Source organism: Bos indicus x Bos taurus, chromosome 7, assembly GCF_003369695.1.
Source record: "Bos indicus x Bos taurus breed Angus x Brahman F1 hybrid chromosome 7, Bos_hybrid_MaternalHap_v2.0, whole genome shotgun sequence".
NCBI lineage: Eukaryota > Metazoa > Chordata > Mammalia > Artiodactyla > Bovidae > Bos > Bos indicus x Bos taurus.
This window is the reverse complement of record NC_040082.1, coordinates 28,706,959-28,722,129: the sequence shown is the minus strand read 5'-3', so window position 1 is coordinate 28,722,129 and position 15,171 is coordinate 28,706,959. Positions and strand designations below refer to the sequence as shown.

Below are 15,171 nucleotides of genomic sequence, written 5' to 3'. Positions count from 1 at the left end.
GATTCATAGGTCATTACTTTAAGTCTCGAGTTTATATCTATAAAATGGGTACCTCATGTGGTTATTAAGAGATTTAAACTAAACACAAGCTTCTTGGAACTCCCCTGGTGGTCCAGTGGCTAAGACTCTGCTCTAATGCAAGGGGCCTGGGTTTGATCTCTGGTCAGGGAATTAGATCCCATATGACACAAATAGAAGACCCCACACACCACAAGCAAGATCGAAGATATCATGTGCCACAACTAAGACCTGGTGCAGCCAAATAAATAAATAAAATAAATAAAAATAGAATATTAAAAAAAAGCTACTGGTTTGTGGTAGGTGTCAATAAATTTTATGCTTTCCTTTTGCTCCTTTTGTGATTAATTCATAGTTTTATTCAAATACTAATTACTTGTAAGGAGCCCTGCTGGAGGCTGAGGATGCAGTAATGACAGACTCTGCCCTAAAGTACTCTACAGAGTACAGACTGCCAGTACCATCCTTCGCCATGAGTGATATGAGAGGAAGTACATGGAAGTTACCTGATTTACTTTAGTTTGTTGCTTTTGGTAGGCCAACTATGCATTTTATAGCATCACTTACTCAATGGACATGAGTTTGAGCAAACTCCAAGAGACAGTGAAGGATAGGGAAGCTTGGTGTGTACTACCATTCTTGGGGTCAACAAAGAGTCAGACACCACTTAGCGACTGAACAACAACAAGGTTAATTATTAAACTTAAAACCATCTCAAATTTAAAAAAAATTGTTAATATGACGTGGTGGTGTTGATGCATGGAAAGTGTTTCTAATTAGTGAATACAATGTAAAGGAATGCATTCTCATCTTTGTATTACAGATTTATGTTTTTAAGGTTGCTCTTGACTTTTGAAATGGCACACTCTGTGGAGTATGTCTCTTTCTAAATACATCCACTTCTTCTCTATCACTATGTTTCTCACTGATTCTTTGTGATGAGACATCAAGAACCTGAGCTTCATTAATTCCCAAAACCAGTAACTGCTTGGATCTGTTCTTTGGGACTCACGGAAGGTCTAGGAGACAAAAGCCTTTTTCTACAAACAATAACTGGGGGAAACGCTTCCTCCCGAAACTCAGGAGCAACTGATTTCCAACAGAGGGAAGGGCAGGGATATGATTCTGGGTCACCAGCCTTATCCCAATGTTACAGTAAAAGTATTCGTCTGGCAAAAAAAAAAAAAAAAGATTTATGTTTTTAAAATCACTGGGTAAAGTTGGAGACACCCACCAGCTGAAATTCTCTCACTACCCCATCCTTTTCAAAAAAGCAAATGAATAATTTTAATTGGCAGTTATCCAATTAATTTATATCTACAGTTGCTCAAACATGTTAGGACACTCATTTTTACTACTGGTATCTTCTTTAAAATTGAGTTTTAACCTATTTTACACGCAGTTTTTAAGAGTTTTGTCAAACGAAGGTAAAGTTCTATTACCCCTCAAAATTTCCTCAAGCCCCTTTTTAGTCATTCCCTTCCTCTGATTACCACTGATCAGGGTTGTCCCTTTTTGGCTCAGATGATAAAGAAGCTGCCTGCAATGTGAGAGACCTGGCTTAGTCCCTGGGTCATGAAGATCTCCTGGAGAAGGGACCGGCTACCCATGCCAATATTCTTGCCTGGAGAATTCCATGGACAGAGGGGCCTGACGGGCTATAGTCCACGGCACGCAAAGAGTCGACGCGACTGAGCGATACATACACACACACACACACACACACACAGAGTACTTTGAAATAATTGTAAACTCACAGGAAATTGTAAAAATCGTACATAGAGTTCTGAGCATCCAACACCTAACTTTCTCCAGTGGTGACATCTTACATAACTGTGGTACAAGATCAATACCATGTTCTGTCTGTTTGCAGGCAGGTTTTCCTTTCACTTCTTTGCCTGTGTTTACTCATTTCTTTTGACACAAATTTAATTCTGTCGTGTTAAAAGGAGCAGATGCTAGTTTTCCCTCAGATGTCTGCCGTTGCATTTTCAGTATTTCAGTTGGATCACCCCTGTTACTCCCTGCATTTTCTCTAGTCTTTTTTTTATTCCACCACCCCGCGCCCCAATTTAATCCTGCAGCTAGTTTTTTTTCCCCTTGAGCTTTGTGCCAGACGGTACTATGGTCAGTTCTCCAGTCCCTAACTTCTATATCGGTCCGTAAGTTTTAAAGGCGGTCGTGCTAGTGCTTAATTGTGTTCACAGTAGTTTGGCAGTGTGTGTTTTGAGAGCCGACACGGTTCTCCAACCTCTGAGAACACTCTAGGCGCACTGAATGGTTCAGCTCCGTTCTTGCCCTACCTTTCTCCATTGGGCATCCTTTTATTTTCTAGATATTTGGTTGTTTGTAGGAGGAGAGTATGCAGAGATTCTCGAAGTCGCTGACAACCCCTCCCCTTTCTCAATGCGCCTCCTTTGTGCCGCGCTGAGATAACCCACCTCCTTGGGGTTCTCGAGGCCAGAGAGGTGCGGGGCGGAGCCTCGGCAGCGGCCTTTAGAAACCCCAGGGAGGTCACGCCCCGCGGCCCGGTCCAGACGCACGCGGCCCACTACGTCAACCGCCGGCGCGAGCCCGTCCCGGGGAGTGCGGGAGATGCAGTGCGCATGCTCCCTCTGAGTCGCCTCAGGCGACGGCAGCTGAGGGCGGGCTAGGGCTCTTTCAGTTGTGGGCGTCCCTGCTGGTTGGTTCTGCTCCTCTGCCGCAGCCCCTTTTGCCCCCGGGGGCCCAATTCTCTGGTCCTCGCGATCGCTGGCTGGGCGGTGGGGCCCTCACCCCAGCTCCCCTCCCCCAACTCCGTCGCCCCGCCCCCTCTGGGCTGGGCGGCCGGGTCTGGGGCCGAGCGGAGCGGGGTGAGTATTCCCACAGCTTTTGCCGGCAGAGTCTCTACACCGCTCTCTTGCTCGCCCGGGCGTCACACAACTCCTGAGATAGGGGGGAAGGGAGGGCGAACGTGGGCGGGAAGCTGCTCAGCCCTGAACAAAAGGGCGGGGACGCGGGGCTCCAGCCAGTGAAATGTAGGCCGGGTCGCGGCGTGGGGACGAGCTGCCCCCGGGTCTGGACCCCGCTCCTGGGCCGCTATCGTGACCTTACCCTCTACTTATGTAGTTCCTACCCCGGTTTAAAGCCAGTCCCCATTTAGAATGTCTTTGCCTCCTAATCTTGAAACAAAGGATATTAATGTACTGGGATTCCATTAGTCAAGTATTATTTAACCTGAAGGAATTATTATTCTTTAAGTAATAGGAATTTTTCTTCCAAGTAACCTGTCTACTCTAAAATGATGACTGGGGGATGGGCGGGATAAAGGAATGTTAGTTACCGGATTTATAGAGCCAAACTTTTATGATAAACATCCTCCAAAAGGCAAAAGGATTGCTACACTGTCTTTTCAAAGTAGAGCCTTGTCTAATAGGCCCACCTGTTAGAGACTCAGTTATCTAGGGAACTATACTTTTGGTTGACATAGTATTGTTTAGGGCCCAGGCTTTGCAGTTACTTTTTTTTTTTTGTCTAATGGAGATGCAAATTACTTCTGACTGGGAGAAAAAAAATTACGCTGAAGGTTATAGTTTTATTGCCCTATTTCCAAGATTTGTAAAAATAATTTTTACCATTCAGCTTGTTACTTCATTATGAATTCAGTAAATCTTTGCCACAGGCTCACTTTGTATGAATCGTGTTTATAACGTTGCAAAAATTATACTTTGACAATGGCCTCACTCTTTAGTAGTAAAAACATACTTTATACTTTAAAGAATTGGAAAGCATAGGCCCTGAATAGTACTCCACCTATCCTCACTTCTGAAGGGTCAAATATGGACAAGAGAGGATCTTTACAAAATGAGCTTTTAAGTTTCTGAGAATGATAAGCAACCCCTTATGAAAAACAAGTAGGTTAAAGTTTATATAAGAAATTTCTTTAAGACTGGGCTTGATTTAATTATTGACATCTTTGAAGCCTAGAGATGTGTTCAGTTCAGTTGCTCAGTCGTGCCCAACTCTGCGACCCCATGAACCTCAGCAGCCAGGCCTCCCTGTCCATCACCAACTCCCAGAGTCCATACAAACCCACCTCCATTGAGTCGGTGAGGCCATCCAACCGTCTCATCTTCCGTCGTCCCCTTCTCCTCCTGCCCTCAATCTTTCCCAGCATCCGGGTCTTTTCAAACGAGTCAGCTTTAGAGATGTTTTTAGGGACCCTAGAGGGAGTGTTTGAGACATAAACATTATCTGTGGCTGCTGCTTATGCTAAGTCACTTAAGTCGTGTCCGACTCTTTGCGACCCCATAGATGGCAGCCCACCAGGCTCCCCTGTCCCTGGCATTCTCCAGGCAAGAACACTCAGGGAACCGTAATAAGAACAAAATGCCCTAGAGATTGTTTGGTGATTAACAAGTGTCTTCAGGGGTCATATTTCTGGGTATAAAACAATTGGAAAGTAGGGGATGGAGAATAAATCCTACCTAAAAACATCCAAATTAGGGAGAGGCTGCTGAAATTTATGCGGAACCCGAGGGTCCTCTAATGTAACTGGCACCCTAGGCCTTAAAGTGCTTGATTGTGTAGGTTTACAGGACCCAGAAAGAATAGTTACTAATATGAATTCAGCTTCAAAGTTAGGGTTAGTTCATATCACTGTTGTATAATAGCTTTTGGAAAAAAACTGTAATCATCTCTTTTGAGTTCAAGAATTTATAGTTTCCTTTTGTTTACTGTTTCAAATAGAATCTCTCTATAGAGTTTTAAGTAGATTTAGAAACTGTACCACCCGCCTTCCACATACACATACAAACACCCCAGTATTCCTTAATCTACATTCTCTATTTAGGCTATTTACCTGTCTACTCTGCCTCATTTCAGCCTGTTCCTAGATTCACTGCCTGCCCCCCAACCCCTCATCATCTTCATTTTTTGTAATAGCTCTGCCTTTCAGTATCCTTTTGTAATTCAAGGATTACCTGAAATGTAATTACTCTAGAGCAGAAGCTCTGATTCCACACTGACTGCCTTAGGTCAAATTGCCACATTTAACAACTGGTACCTTGGACAAATTACTTAACCTCTCTATCCCAATTTTTTCATCTATAAAATGGAGAAAATCATAGTAACTACCTCATAGGGTTGCTATGAGGATGTAACAAGCTAATATGGTTTTTAATTCATAGGGTGGCTCAATGGTAAAGAATCCGCCTACAGTGGAGGAGACTTGAATGTGATCCTTGGGTCAGGAAGATCCCCTGAAGGAAATGGCAGCCCACTCCAGTATGCTTGCTTGGGAAATTCCATGGACAGAGGAGCCTGGTGGGCTATAGTCCGTGAGATTGCAAAGAGTTAGACACAACTGAGTGACTAAATAACAACAACAAATTGTACATAATAAGAACATACAAAACAAATAGAAATGAGAGTTGTAAAAAAATGACACGTGAATAGAAAGATGAGGTTGGGGTATATTGGGTATGTGCGTGCTCAGTTGTATCTGAATTTTTGTGTCCATGGACTGTACCACTCTAGGCTCCTCTGTCCATAGAATTCTCCCCGCAAGAATACCAGCAGGGGTTGCTATTCTTCCTCCAGATGGAGTGTATTATACTCAAATATATAGTGGTGGGATATAGACTAAGTTCTGAGCTTCATGATGGTCATTGAAAAGAAAGAAATGTATCACTTGCTGAGGAAAAACACAGCTTCCTTGGATGTATTTAGTGAATGAAATGTATATTGTGATAATAGATACGCATTCAAAAACATACAAAGAAGCCCTAGGGTTAAGTTCATCAGACTTTGTTAAGCCTAACCTGCTTCTCATTTTTTCTCAAAGAGCGCTCAGTTCAGTTCAGTCACTCAGTCATGTCTGATTCTTTGTGACTCCATGAACTGCAGCACGCCATGCTCCTCTGTCCATCACCAACTCCCGGAGCTTACTCAAACTCATGTCCATTGAGTCAGTGATGCCATCCAACCATCTCATCCTCTGTCATCCCCTTCTCCTGTCTTCGGTCTTTCCCAGCATCAGGGTCTCTTCCAATGAGTCTGTTTTTCACATCAGGTGGCCAAAGTATTGGAGTTTCAGCTTCAGCTTCAGTTCTTCCAATGAATATTCAGGACTGATTTCCTTTAGGATGGACTGGTTTGATCTCCTTTGCAGTCCAAGGGACTCTCAAGAGTCTTCTCCAACACCACAGTTCAAAAGCATCAATTCTTCGGTGCTCAGCTTTATGGTCCAACTCACATCCATAACATGACTACTGAAAAAACCATAGCTTTGACTAGATGGACCTTTGTTGGCTCAACCACCATTTTTATGGAACTGTTCTGTACATTGCAGAATGCTTATTATACTTGGTCTTTGAGCACTAAATGGCAATAGCAGACTGCATCTCTGCATGCCCCACCCCACCTCTTTGTTTACAATCCAGTATGATCCTACTCATTTCCAAACAACCCCTTCAAGAGTGGTTCTTCCTGATGTAGGGGCCATTGGACCTTATTTTCTTACTTTACGCAACCTATGCTTCATCTACTGCCATTTTTTTTTTTTTTTAAACTTAGCTCATTCTTTTCAGGTCCTGTCTTGCTGGAGCTATTCCATCTTTTGACATACTTTTGTTTCCACCTGGTAGGCTCTTATTCAGGTTTCAAAATTCAGTTCCAAGTTTTCCAGATTCCCTTTTTCTGGAGTCTTCTCTGATTTTCCCCCCAAAATTCTGATACTTCTTCCTCTGAGGACCTACACACATAAAATCTTGTAGAAATAAGAAGGCATGTTAATCTAGTCTTTAATTAAGACTTTGTAAGAAGAAAATGTCCAACTGCTTTTTATTTTTTTTTGAAAAAGTAATGACACTTGGTAATATATTTTAAAAACACATTGCTGTGTTGTGAATTCAGACTCTAGACCAGTGCTGAGTCTGGAACCTCTGAAACAGTGTTGATCTTTTTGTACCATCTTATTTCTTGAATATCTTTGGCCACGGTCATAAGCTTTTAGTTCCTGGTTCAGGTCTAATTAGCATATGTGCTGACGAGTTAGTGCTCCAAGTCCCACTATTCAAAGGCAGCAAAAGAATTTGAGCTGGTGGATCAGTTCAAATCATCATTGGAGGAATAATTTCTCTCAGATGTATGCAGAGAAGTCTTGTTTTATGTAAAAACATGATAATCTTATAAAAGTAATGACACCAGTATCAGAAAGGTTAGATGTCATCAAATGTTTGAATGGGAAAAGATCCAATTTATGAATAGGCTTGAGAGTTTAGTTGAAGAAAGGTGCTATTAAGAGGTAGATATGTGAAATAAATTCATTTCAAAGTTTGAATTTTTTTAGTATTTTCACTTAGAATATACAGCATGCTTAACTCTGTTATAAGGTTATGTGTGTGTGTGTGTGTGTGTTAGTTGCTTAGTTGTGTCTAACTCTTTGCAACCCCATAGACTGTAGCCCTACTAGGCTCCTCTGTCAATGGGATTCTCCAGGCAAGAACACTGGAGTGGGTTGCCATTTCCTTCTCTAAAAAGAACTATAGAAAGAAAGTGAAGTCAGTCGTGTCCAACTCTTTGTGACCCCATGGACTGCAGCCTACCAAGCTCCCCCATCCATGGAATTTTCCAGGCAAGAGTACTGGAGTGGATTGCCATTTCCTTCTCCTATAAGATATGAAATTATAAGTCACAAGTCCTCAGCTGTTTAAACATTGCTCTGTCATCTCTGGTGGAAGAAATGGCTGTCGCTGCACTGATTTTTGTTCCTTTGGAGGCAAACTGTTTTTTTTTTTTTCTGTCTGCATTTTTGTTTTCCTTTTTGTTCTTTAAATAAATTCCATAGACTACCTCTAGGCATAGGCTTCTTTCTAGCATTTTTCTCAAACATAGTGAATCCACTCAATTTATGGGAGTAAATCTTTTTAATCTTTCTTTTACTCAGCTCAGGGAAAAATTTTCAGTTGTATGTTTGCTTATGATTTCAGTTCAGAAATGCCAGTTATTTGTAGGTTGGATCTGTGTTCTTTGTCCTTCCTAGCAATCAATGTGCATTGTTTTCTTCTTGGTCCTTTTTTTTCTGTGTTTAGAGATCATCTCATGTGTATATGTTAAAATGTTAATAAGATTTTTTTTCCCCCCAGCTTCTGTACTTCTTTTTTTGGTCTTTTGTATAGAACTTGTCTCCTATTATATGTTTGAATTCCCTTCCAGTTTTTTCTTCTTCAGTTTCCTTTTTAATCTTAGCTGTTGTTTTCCTTCTCATTTCTTACTTTTCAAAGACTTTTTTTTATTTGCCCTTTTCCTTTTTCAGTTGGAGAATGAACTGGCAACCCAGTCTGGTACTCTTGCCTGGAGAAGCTCATGGATGGAGAAGCCTGGTAGGCTATATTCCATGGGTCGCAGTGTCAGACGCGACTGAGTGATTTCACTCACTCAGTCACTCACTTTTTCAGTTGGGAAAGTAAAGGGATAATTTCTGAGTTTTCCCTTGTTTCCTAATGTAAGCCCATGATAGGAACAAGCTTTCTTCTGTATGGCGGTGCTCCTTTTTCTTATGGTGCGCAAGCTTCAGCTTGGCCCTGTGCTGTTAGTAAGGTTTTTGGTTTTCTTAGTTTTTACAAAAGAGGGACTTCTGTAGGGATGGTGTTGCTCATTCTTGTCAGACTGAGTAAGCTTCTTGCATCCCCTTCACTACAGTTAGATGCTGGAGGACTCTTCTCAGTATTAGGTTGGAAAGCACGTTGATAGATACAACCCAATTTATGAAGGATCGATCTTTCTGTACTTAGGAGAGGCCTTTCCTATTATTTAATCTTTCAGGCCTGTGTCTCTAATGAGGGGAATATTTTGGTGTAATTTGAAATGATGTATCGTTTTTGAATGTTTGGGAGGGGAAAGAGTAAGTGGTGTGATACTGTTTTTCTGAGAATTTGTTCTGTTCCCATAACCACCTGTTGCTGACTTTACATAACTGTATGCAGTTCTCTACAGGCTTCACCTTCCATTTCTGGCCATGAACATTGTATCATTGAGAGATAATGATCTTGAAAGAGAATTACCAATTGGTATTGGAAGCCAGTAGTGGCATTTGTCAGTTTCTGTGGTGTAAATATTCCTGTTGTGGTTAATTTCAAGTTGTCAACTTGATATCAACTAGCTCCCTGAACTCCTGAAAACTTAACAGCTGATTCTCTGATACAATCCAGCTCCCTCATACCACTGCATAAAATTTCTCTGAAGAAAATGCTCCCTAGGTGCTTGGAATATGAGGGAGATTTGAGGAAAGAAAGCAGTCACATGAATTCTGTCCTCAGCTCCACACTGTGGGGGCACTGCAGGCTCTTTTTTTTCTGAAAGAAATATAGAAGATATTGAGGAGAGAAATATTGAGGAGAGCTAGATGCCTTCTTGAGGTCTTCCCTGTAGCTCAAATGGTAAAGAGTCTGCCTGCAATGCAGGAGACCAGGGTTTGATCCATAGGTTGGGAAGATCCTCTGGAGAAGGGAATGGCAATCCACTCCAGTATTCTTGCCTGGAGAATCCCCTGGACAGAGGAGACTGGTGGGCTACAGTCCGTGGGGTCGCAAAGAGTCGGACACGACTGAGCAACTAACACTAGATGGCTTCTTACCCTCTTCCTAATTGGACCTCTTGATGCAGAGGCCATAGCAAGCATCAGCTACCAATAAAGCTATCCCAAGTCCCTCAATTCCAGTTTAGGTACAGTGCGTTATCCCATTTAAACTTTGATTTGGGATGTGTGTTTCAGTGGGAAGGAGAAGAGGGAGTGCTGAGTTTGCTGGTCAACTGCTGTCAAGCCTGAACTAACTTCTCTTTTTCTGCTTCCTGTGCTTTTTATTGGGCCTCCCTGGTGGCTCAGATGGTAAAGAATCCACCTGTAGTGCAGGAGACCTGGGTTCAATCCCTGGATTAAGAAGATCCCCTGGAGGAGGGCATGGCAACCCATTCCAGTATGCTTGCCTGGAGAATCCCCATAGACAGAGGAGCCTGGCAGGCTGCAGTCCATGGGGTCACAAAGAGTCGGACACAACTGAGCGACTAAGCGTACAACACAGTGCTATTTATTGGATTACTGGGATCATGCCTGCTGTGCCTCGCCCAGGTTGCCACATGCCTTGAAATCCAGGGCCATTAATATCCCTGTTAAAACAATCTGGTGTTCTAGCATGAACCCTCAAAAGTATCCCTAGTGCTAATTACAAATGCTTGTTTTGGGGCCTTCAGAATTAGGTGATGTTTTTTGTCTGGGCCTAGGATTCTACTTCTAAATTTATACCCTGGTGCTTCTTTACTCTCAAAAATTAGAGGGCTACTACCCAAGGACCCTGCTAGGTAAATGATTAACTAATTTAAATTAATTCCAGCCAAATTCATATAAAGATAATAGGTTGAGTTCACTTCCCTAATTGAATTCATTTTTAAGGAAAGAGCCTAAATCTCCAGTTAAAATGTAGAATTGCTGCAGGGAGGGACAAGGACAGAGGAAGTTGCCTACTTTTATTAGTTACAAATGATCTTTAATGTTTCAAAGTATGCATAGTATGTTCTGTGATAATCACATTTTTGTAAATGATCTGAAGTTCTGGGGAAATTTATATTTCTTAAAATGTTTTAGTCTTCTTATGACTCTGATATACACTGATTTATAGATTCATTAAAAGAAATACCTCTGACTCAAAAAACAAAACCAAAAATCCCTAAAACAGAGAATCAGTTACCCACACATTAGATTAAAAAATCTCATTAAAATATGTGGAGAGCCCCATGTGGAGAGAATTGAAAAGAATTGTTTTTAAAATTAAAAAGAGTTATTTGAACAATGATTATATACACAGTGTTAGAATTCATTGGGGTTACTTTTCTGAAAAGATAATATTTAATATCAGCTCTTTGGATGACTCATCGGAAAAGACCCTGATGCTGGGAAAGATTGAAGGCAGGAGGAGAAGGGGCCGACAGAGGATGAGATAGTTGGATGGCATCACCGACTCGATGGACATGAGTTTGAGTAAGCTCTGGGGGTTGGTGATGGACAGGGAGGCCTGGTGTGCTGCAGTCCATGGGGATGGAAAGAGTTGGACACAACTGAGCGACTGAACTGAACTGAACTAAATAGCAGCAGAATAAGCTTCTTCACACTGTCTAGTTTAGGGCTAACACATAGTTTAGAAAGACTGCTTTCACTTGGTGAGGAAAAAAAAATATTCTACCTTTCCAAACTTTAGCCTCTATTTGAACACTTAAAATAAGGTTTTGATTGTTTGAGTTCAAAACAAACAGCTGTTCAGCAAGAGTGAAACTCAAGCAAAATAGATGTACTAACAACTTACACTTTGACACAGAAGAGTTTTGACTTATTTCTAACTTTTCTTTGTAGTAAGAGATGAGAGTTTCATTATTTAGGATAGATGAGAATTGGAATTTGTCTTTTACTGATAGTTCATCTGTATTCTGTTTTTACCTCTGGTCTGAAGATAGCTTAAGTCTGGAAACATAGGCAATTCACATGTCTCGGGTTTTCCATGTGCAAAATAAGGATAATTCTTGCCATTATTGCTTAATAAGTTGCAGTTGTGGTTATTTCTATTTTTGACCATAATTCCTACCTTCTTATAGTTCTATGATTCTAATTTTTGTCCCTACTAGACTGTGAACCTAGTAAAGGACCAGTGTGTTGCAATTTGAAAAGTACATATAAAAATGTTGATTGTATTTTATTTGCGTTTTTAATGAGTTGAAATATTCTTACTTGAGCAAAGAGGTAATAATTACTCAGTGATATTTCATTATACCATATTATGATGATTTGAATTGAGATGGATATCATTTTAATATAATATAGTTCCTAATTTTATAATCAAGCCATAAGTGTTTTTTTTTATTATATGTAACATCCTTGAGCAAAGCCTAGTCCTTAGATAATTTTTAAAAGTATTCAACCAAAAATTAATTAGTGCTTTGATGTTCAGTCATCTTGCTAGTGGCACAGTGCTGTTAATTAGATAAACTATGGCTATTGAGTGAAATTTTATGTTTTGACTCACATTTTGAATAGTTTAGTAAACCTCAAGTAACTGGAGGGCTTAGGGAATGGAGTGTTTTTACTTGGTTCAATTTTGTTATTAAGTAAGGGTTTGTTTAGAATTTATAAAATGTTCCAAAATGTTTTAGTATTCTTTATGAATTAAGTTCAATTTTTCTTTGATTTAATATCTCTTAGGAGAAGGCAATGGCACCCCACTCCAGTACTCTTGCCTGGAAAATCCCATGGACGGAGGAGCCTGGTAGGCTGCAGTCCCTGGGGTCTTTAAGAGTCGGACACGACTGAGTGACTTCACTTTCACTTTTCACTTTCATGCATTGGAAAGGGAAATGGCAACCCACTCCAGTATTCTTGCCTGGAGAATCCCGGGGACGGGGGAGCCTGGTGGGCTGCCGTCTATGGGGTCGCACAGAGTCAGACACCACTGAAGCGACTTAGCAGCAGCAACAGCAGTATATGTCAAGGTCATCATACAGTTGGAAAAATTATTTCTGTAACTGCTTTGTTTTAGTCTTCCTATTCTCATTCTGTATCCTCTCCCTAAGTGATCAGATGTGTTCTGTTATCTATGAAATGTTGATTGAGAATTAATATTCCTAGCTCAGATTTCTCTTTCCTCCTGAGTTCCAGACTCAAAATGCCTGCTCTTTTTTGTTTGGTACTGCACAGACATTTCAAAATCAACTCAAGGGTGCTACCGTCTCACTTCTCAAACCTGCTTTTCCTCCAGGGATCTGTTTCAGCCCATCAGGTATGTGTGTGCACAGTTGCTCAGTTATGTCTGACTCTGTGCAACTCCACAGACTGTAGCCCACCAGGCTTCTCTGTCCATGGAGTTTTTCAGGCAAGAATACTGGAGTGGGTTGCTATTTCATCCTCCAGGGGATCTTCCTGACCCAGGAATTGAACCTGTGTCTCCTGCATTTGCAGGCAGATTCTTTACCACTGTGCTACCTAGGCAGAGACTACCATTTAAGGCAAAGAGCTAAGACTGTTTCTTGAACCTTTTCTCCCACCAATTGCTTACATACCAAGACCAGCCAAATGTTGTAATGAGTATATTACACTATCAAAATGTCTTTTGAATCTGTCCCTCTTCCACCCTACTGCCAGTCTTTGTTTAATACTATTGTGTCTCTCCTGAATCATTTTGAAAGTGAAAGTGAAGTCCCTTAGTCCTTTCCAACTCTTTGTGACCCCATGGACTATAGCCTACCAGGCTCCTTGGTCCATGGGATTTTCCAGGCAAGAATACTGGAGTCGGTTGCTATTTCCTTCTCCAGGGGATCTTTCTGACCCAGGGATTGAACCCTGGTCTCTTGCATTGTAGGCAGACGCTTTACCATCTGAGCCACCAGGGAAGTCTTGAATCATTTTAAGAACTTTTTAACTGATCTCTGTCCAGTCAGATTAGATCTGTATTCTCCTTTGGAAGCCAAAATGCTTACCTGATCAGTTTACTCCCACTTTCAAAACCTTTTGAGCCCTCAGGCTACAAGGCCCTCTTCATCAGCTGTAGTTTTCTCAGTTCCCTTCCTCTACCTCTAATTCAGTTACACAAGAGTTTTTCAATTACCAGAACTTCTTGGGTTTTTGCACATTCTGTTTCCTTTACCTCCTCCTTTTGCTAAGTTAGCTTCTGTTCTTCCTTTTACAGATTTCTTAGATGTCACTTTCTCAATTTGTATGTGCACTGAAACAGATTGTTAACCAGAATTTTGCATGTAAACTGGAGATCTCACTTATATCCTTGAAACATTTGACTGCCTTCATTGAAGCCCCTGCAGCTTATTGACTCTACTGTACTTTATTCCTGTACTCGGTGCTTTCTCTTCCCAAACCTGTTCTCCCACTGTTCCCCTGTTCCTCTCAGATTTTCCATTGTGACCTCAGGAGCACACATCCACAGTTAAAAAACAAACCAACCAAGAATCAAAAAACCTAAACCCTTCATCCATTATTTCCTTTATTACATTCCTTGGAGTAAGGTGTTAAAAAATGTTACCAAGAAAAGGAATTTTGTGGTCAAAAGAGTTGGGAAACCCTGAGTTATTAGTTTCCTCACACAGTGTGCCTTAATCTCCAGGGTGGGAGTGGCACGCGGATATAGTGTTTCTACACGTATCTTATGTGATGTTAACATCTGCGCAGGTTAGTGTTTCCACCAAATCGTTCTCAAGGAAACTTGATTTATAAACAACAACAAAAAAACTGAAAACCCTCTTTGAATAGAGGCTGTTTTTTCTTCCACCCTGCAGGGCTCAGGATATTGAGATTGCTGGTAACCCCCACTTCTGCAGAGCCAATTTTAGGTTACTTCTTCAGCATCATGGAAATAGTCCTGCTACTTTGAGGCTCATGAAATCCAGCTCTACCAGATACGACAGGGTAGTCTTTTTTTCTCACATGCTGTCTGTAATCCCTGGTAGTGGGTGCCTTGAGCGCCGTCTTGAGAAGGAATCCAAGGCTGTGTTCTTGCTATCGTAAAAAAGGTAGTGGTTTATCAGTGATTATTCTTGATGGTCTTGGCATTGTATTCCATACTTACCACCTCTGTGCTCTACTGTCTTCTACCATTTGCCTGTTGTCATTTCTAATCTCCTAGTTGAACTTCTATATTTTTAAAAGAGCTCTCTGTTCCTGATAGCTCTCATAATAATCCTAAGTAACTTAAGTGTCTGTGTGGAAGACAGCAAACATTATGTCTTATAGTTTTTTAAACTTCCTGAGCTTCAGTGACCTTCATTTCCAAGCTACTTTGTATATTTAACTTCCATGGCCGCAGCCGAGACCTTCTCAAGTCCTAAGTCTCATAGCCTTCCCATTCTTTCATTTCCCTCCTTTCACTGCAGTTGTTCTTCACCATCTTTCATATGTAATAATTCTTGGTACTGCCATATTCTCCCAGCCCCTTCTCCGCATCTTTTCTTCTTTTACATAATCTGGACCTTGGAGCTGTTGTTCTCAGTAGCATCTTCTGTTCCTTCTTCTACCCTTATCCTTTCACTGACTCAGCCAGCAAAACTCAGCTTTATGTGTAACTGCTGGTTCTGACAAGGGGAACTGAGCTGAGCACTGCTGAAGGCAACCACAATACCTCATAG

General features: G+C 41.3%; 1 protein-coding gene across 3 annotated transcripts in view; it reads left to right on the top strand.

Moving 5' to 3' along the window:
- The first annotated feature begins 2,807 nt into the window (after nucleotides 1–2,807).
- The window catches only part of ATG10 (autophagy related 10), a 262,614-nt gene continuing 250,250 nt past the window's right edge, over nucleotides 2,808–15,171 (top strand). The window contains exons 1-2 of one of the 3 annotated variants that reach the window (XM_027545688.1): nucleotides 2,829–2,870; nucleotides 8,315–8,381. In XM_027545688.1, the coding sequence (XP_027401489.1) occupies nucleotides 8,322–8,381 (60 nt within the window). In that variant the 5' untranslated portion in view covers nucleotides 2,829–2,870; nucleotides 8,315–8,321. Of the gene's footprint in view, nucleotides 2,871–8,314; nucleotides 8,382–15,171 lie in introns of all 3 variants that reach the window. The other 2 variants (XM_027545686.1, XM_027545687.1) reach the window with 2 other exon arrangements.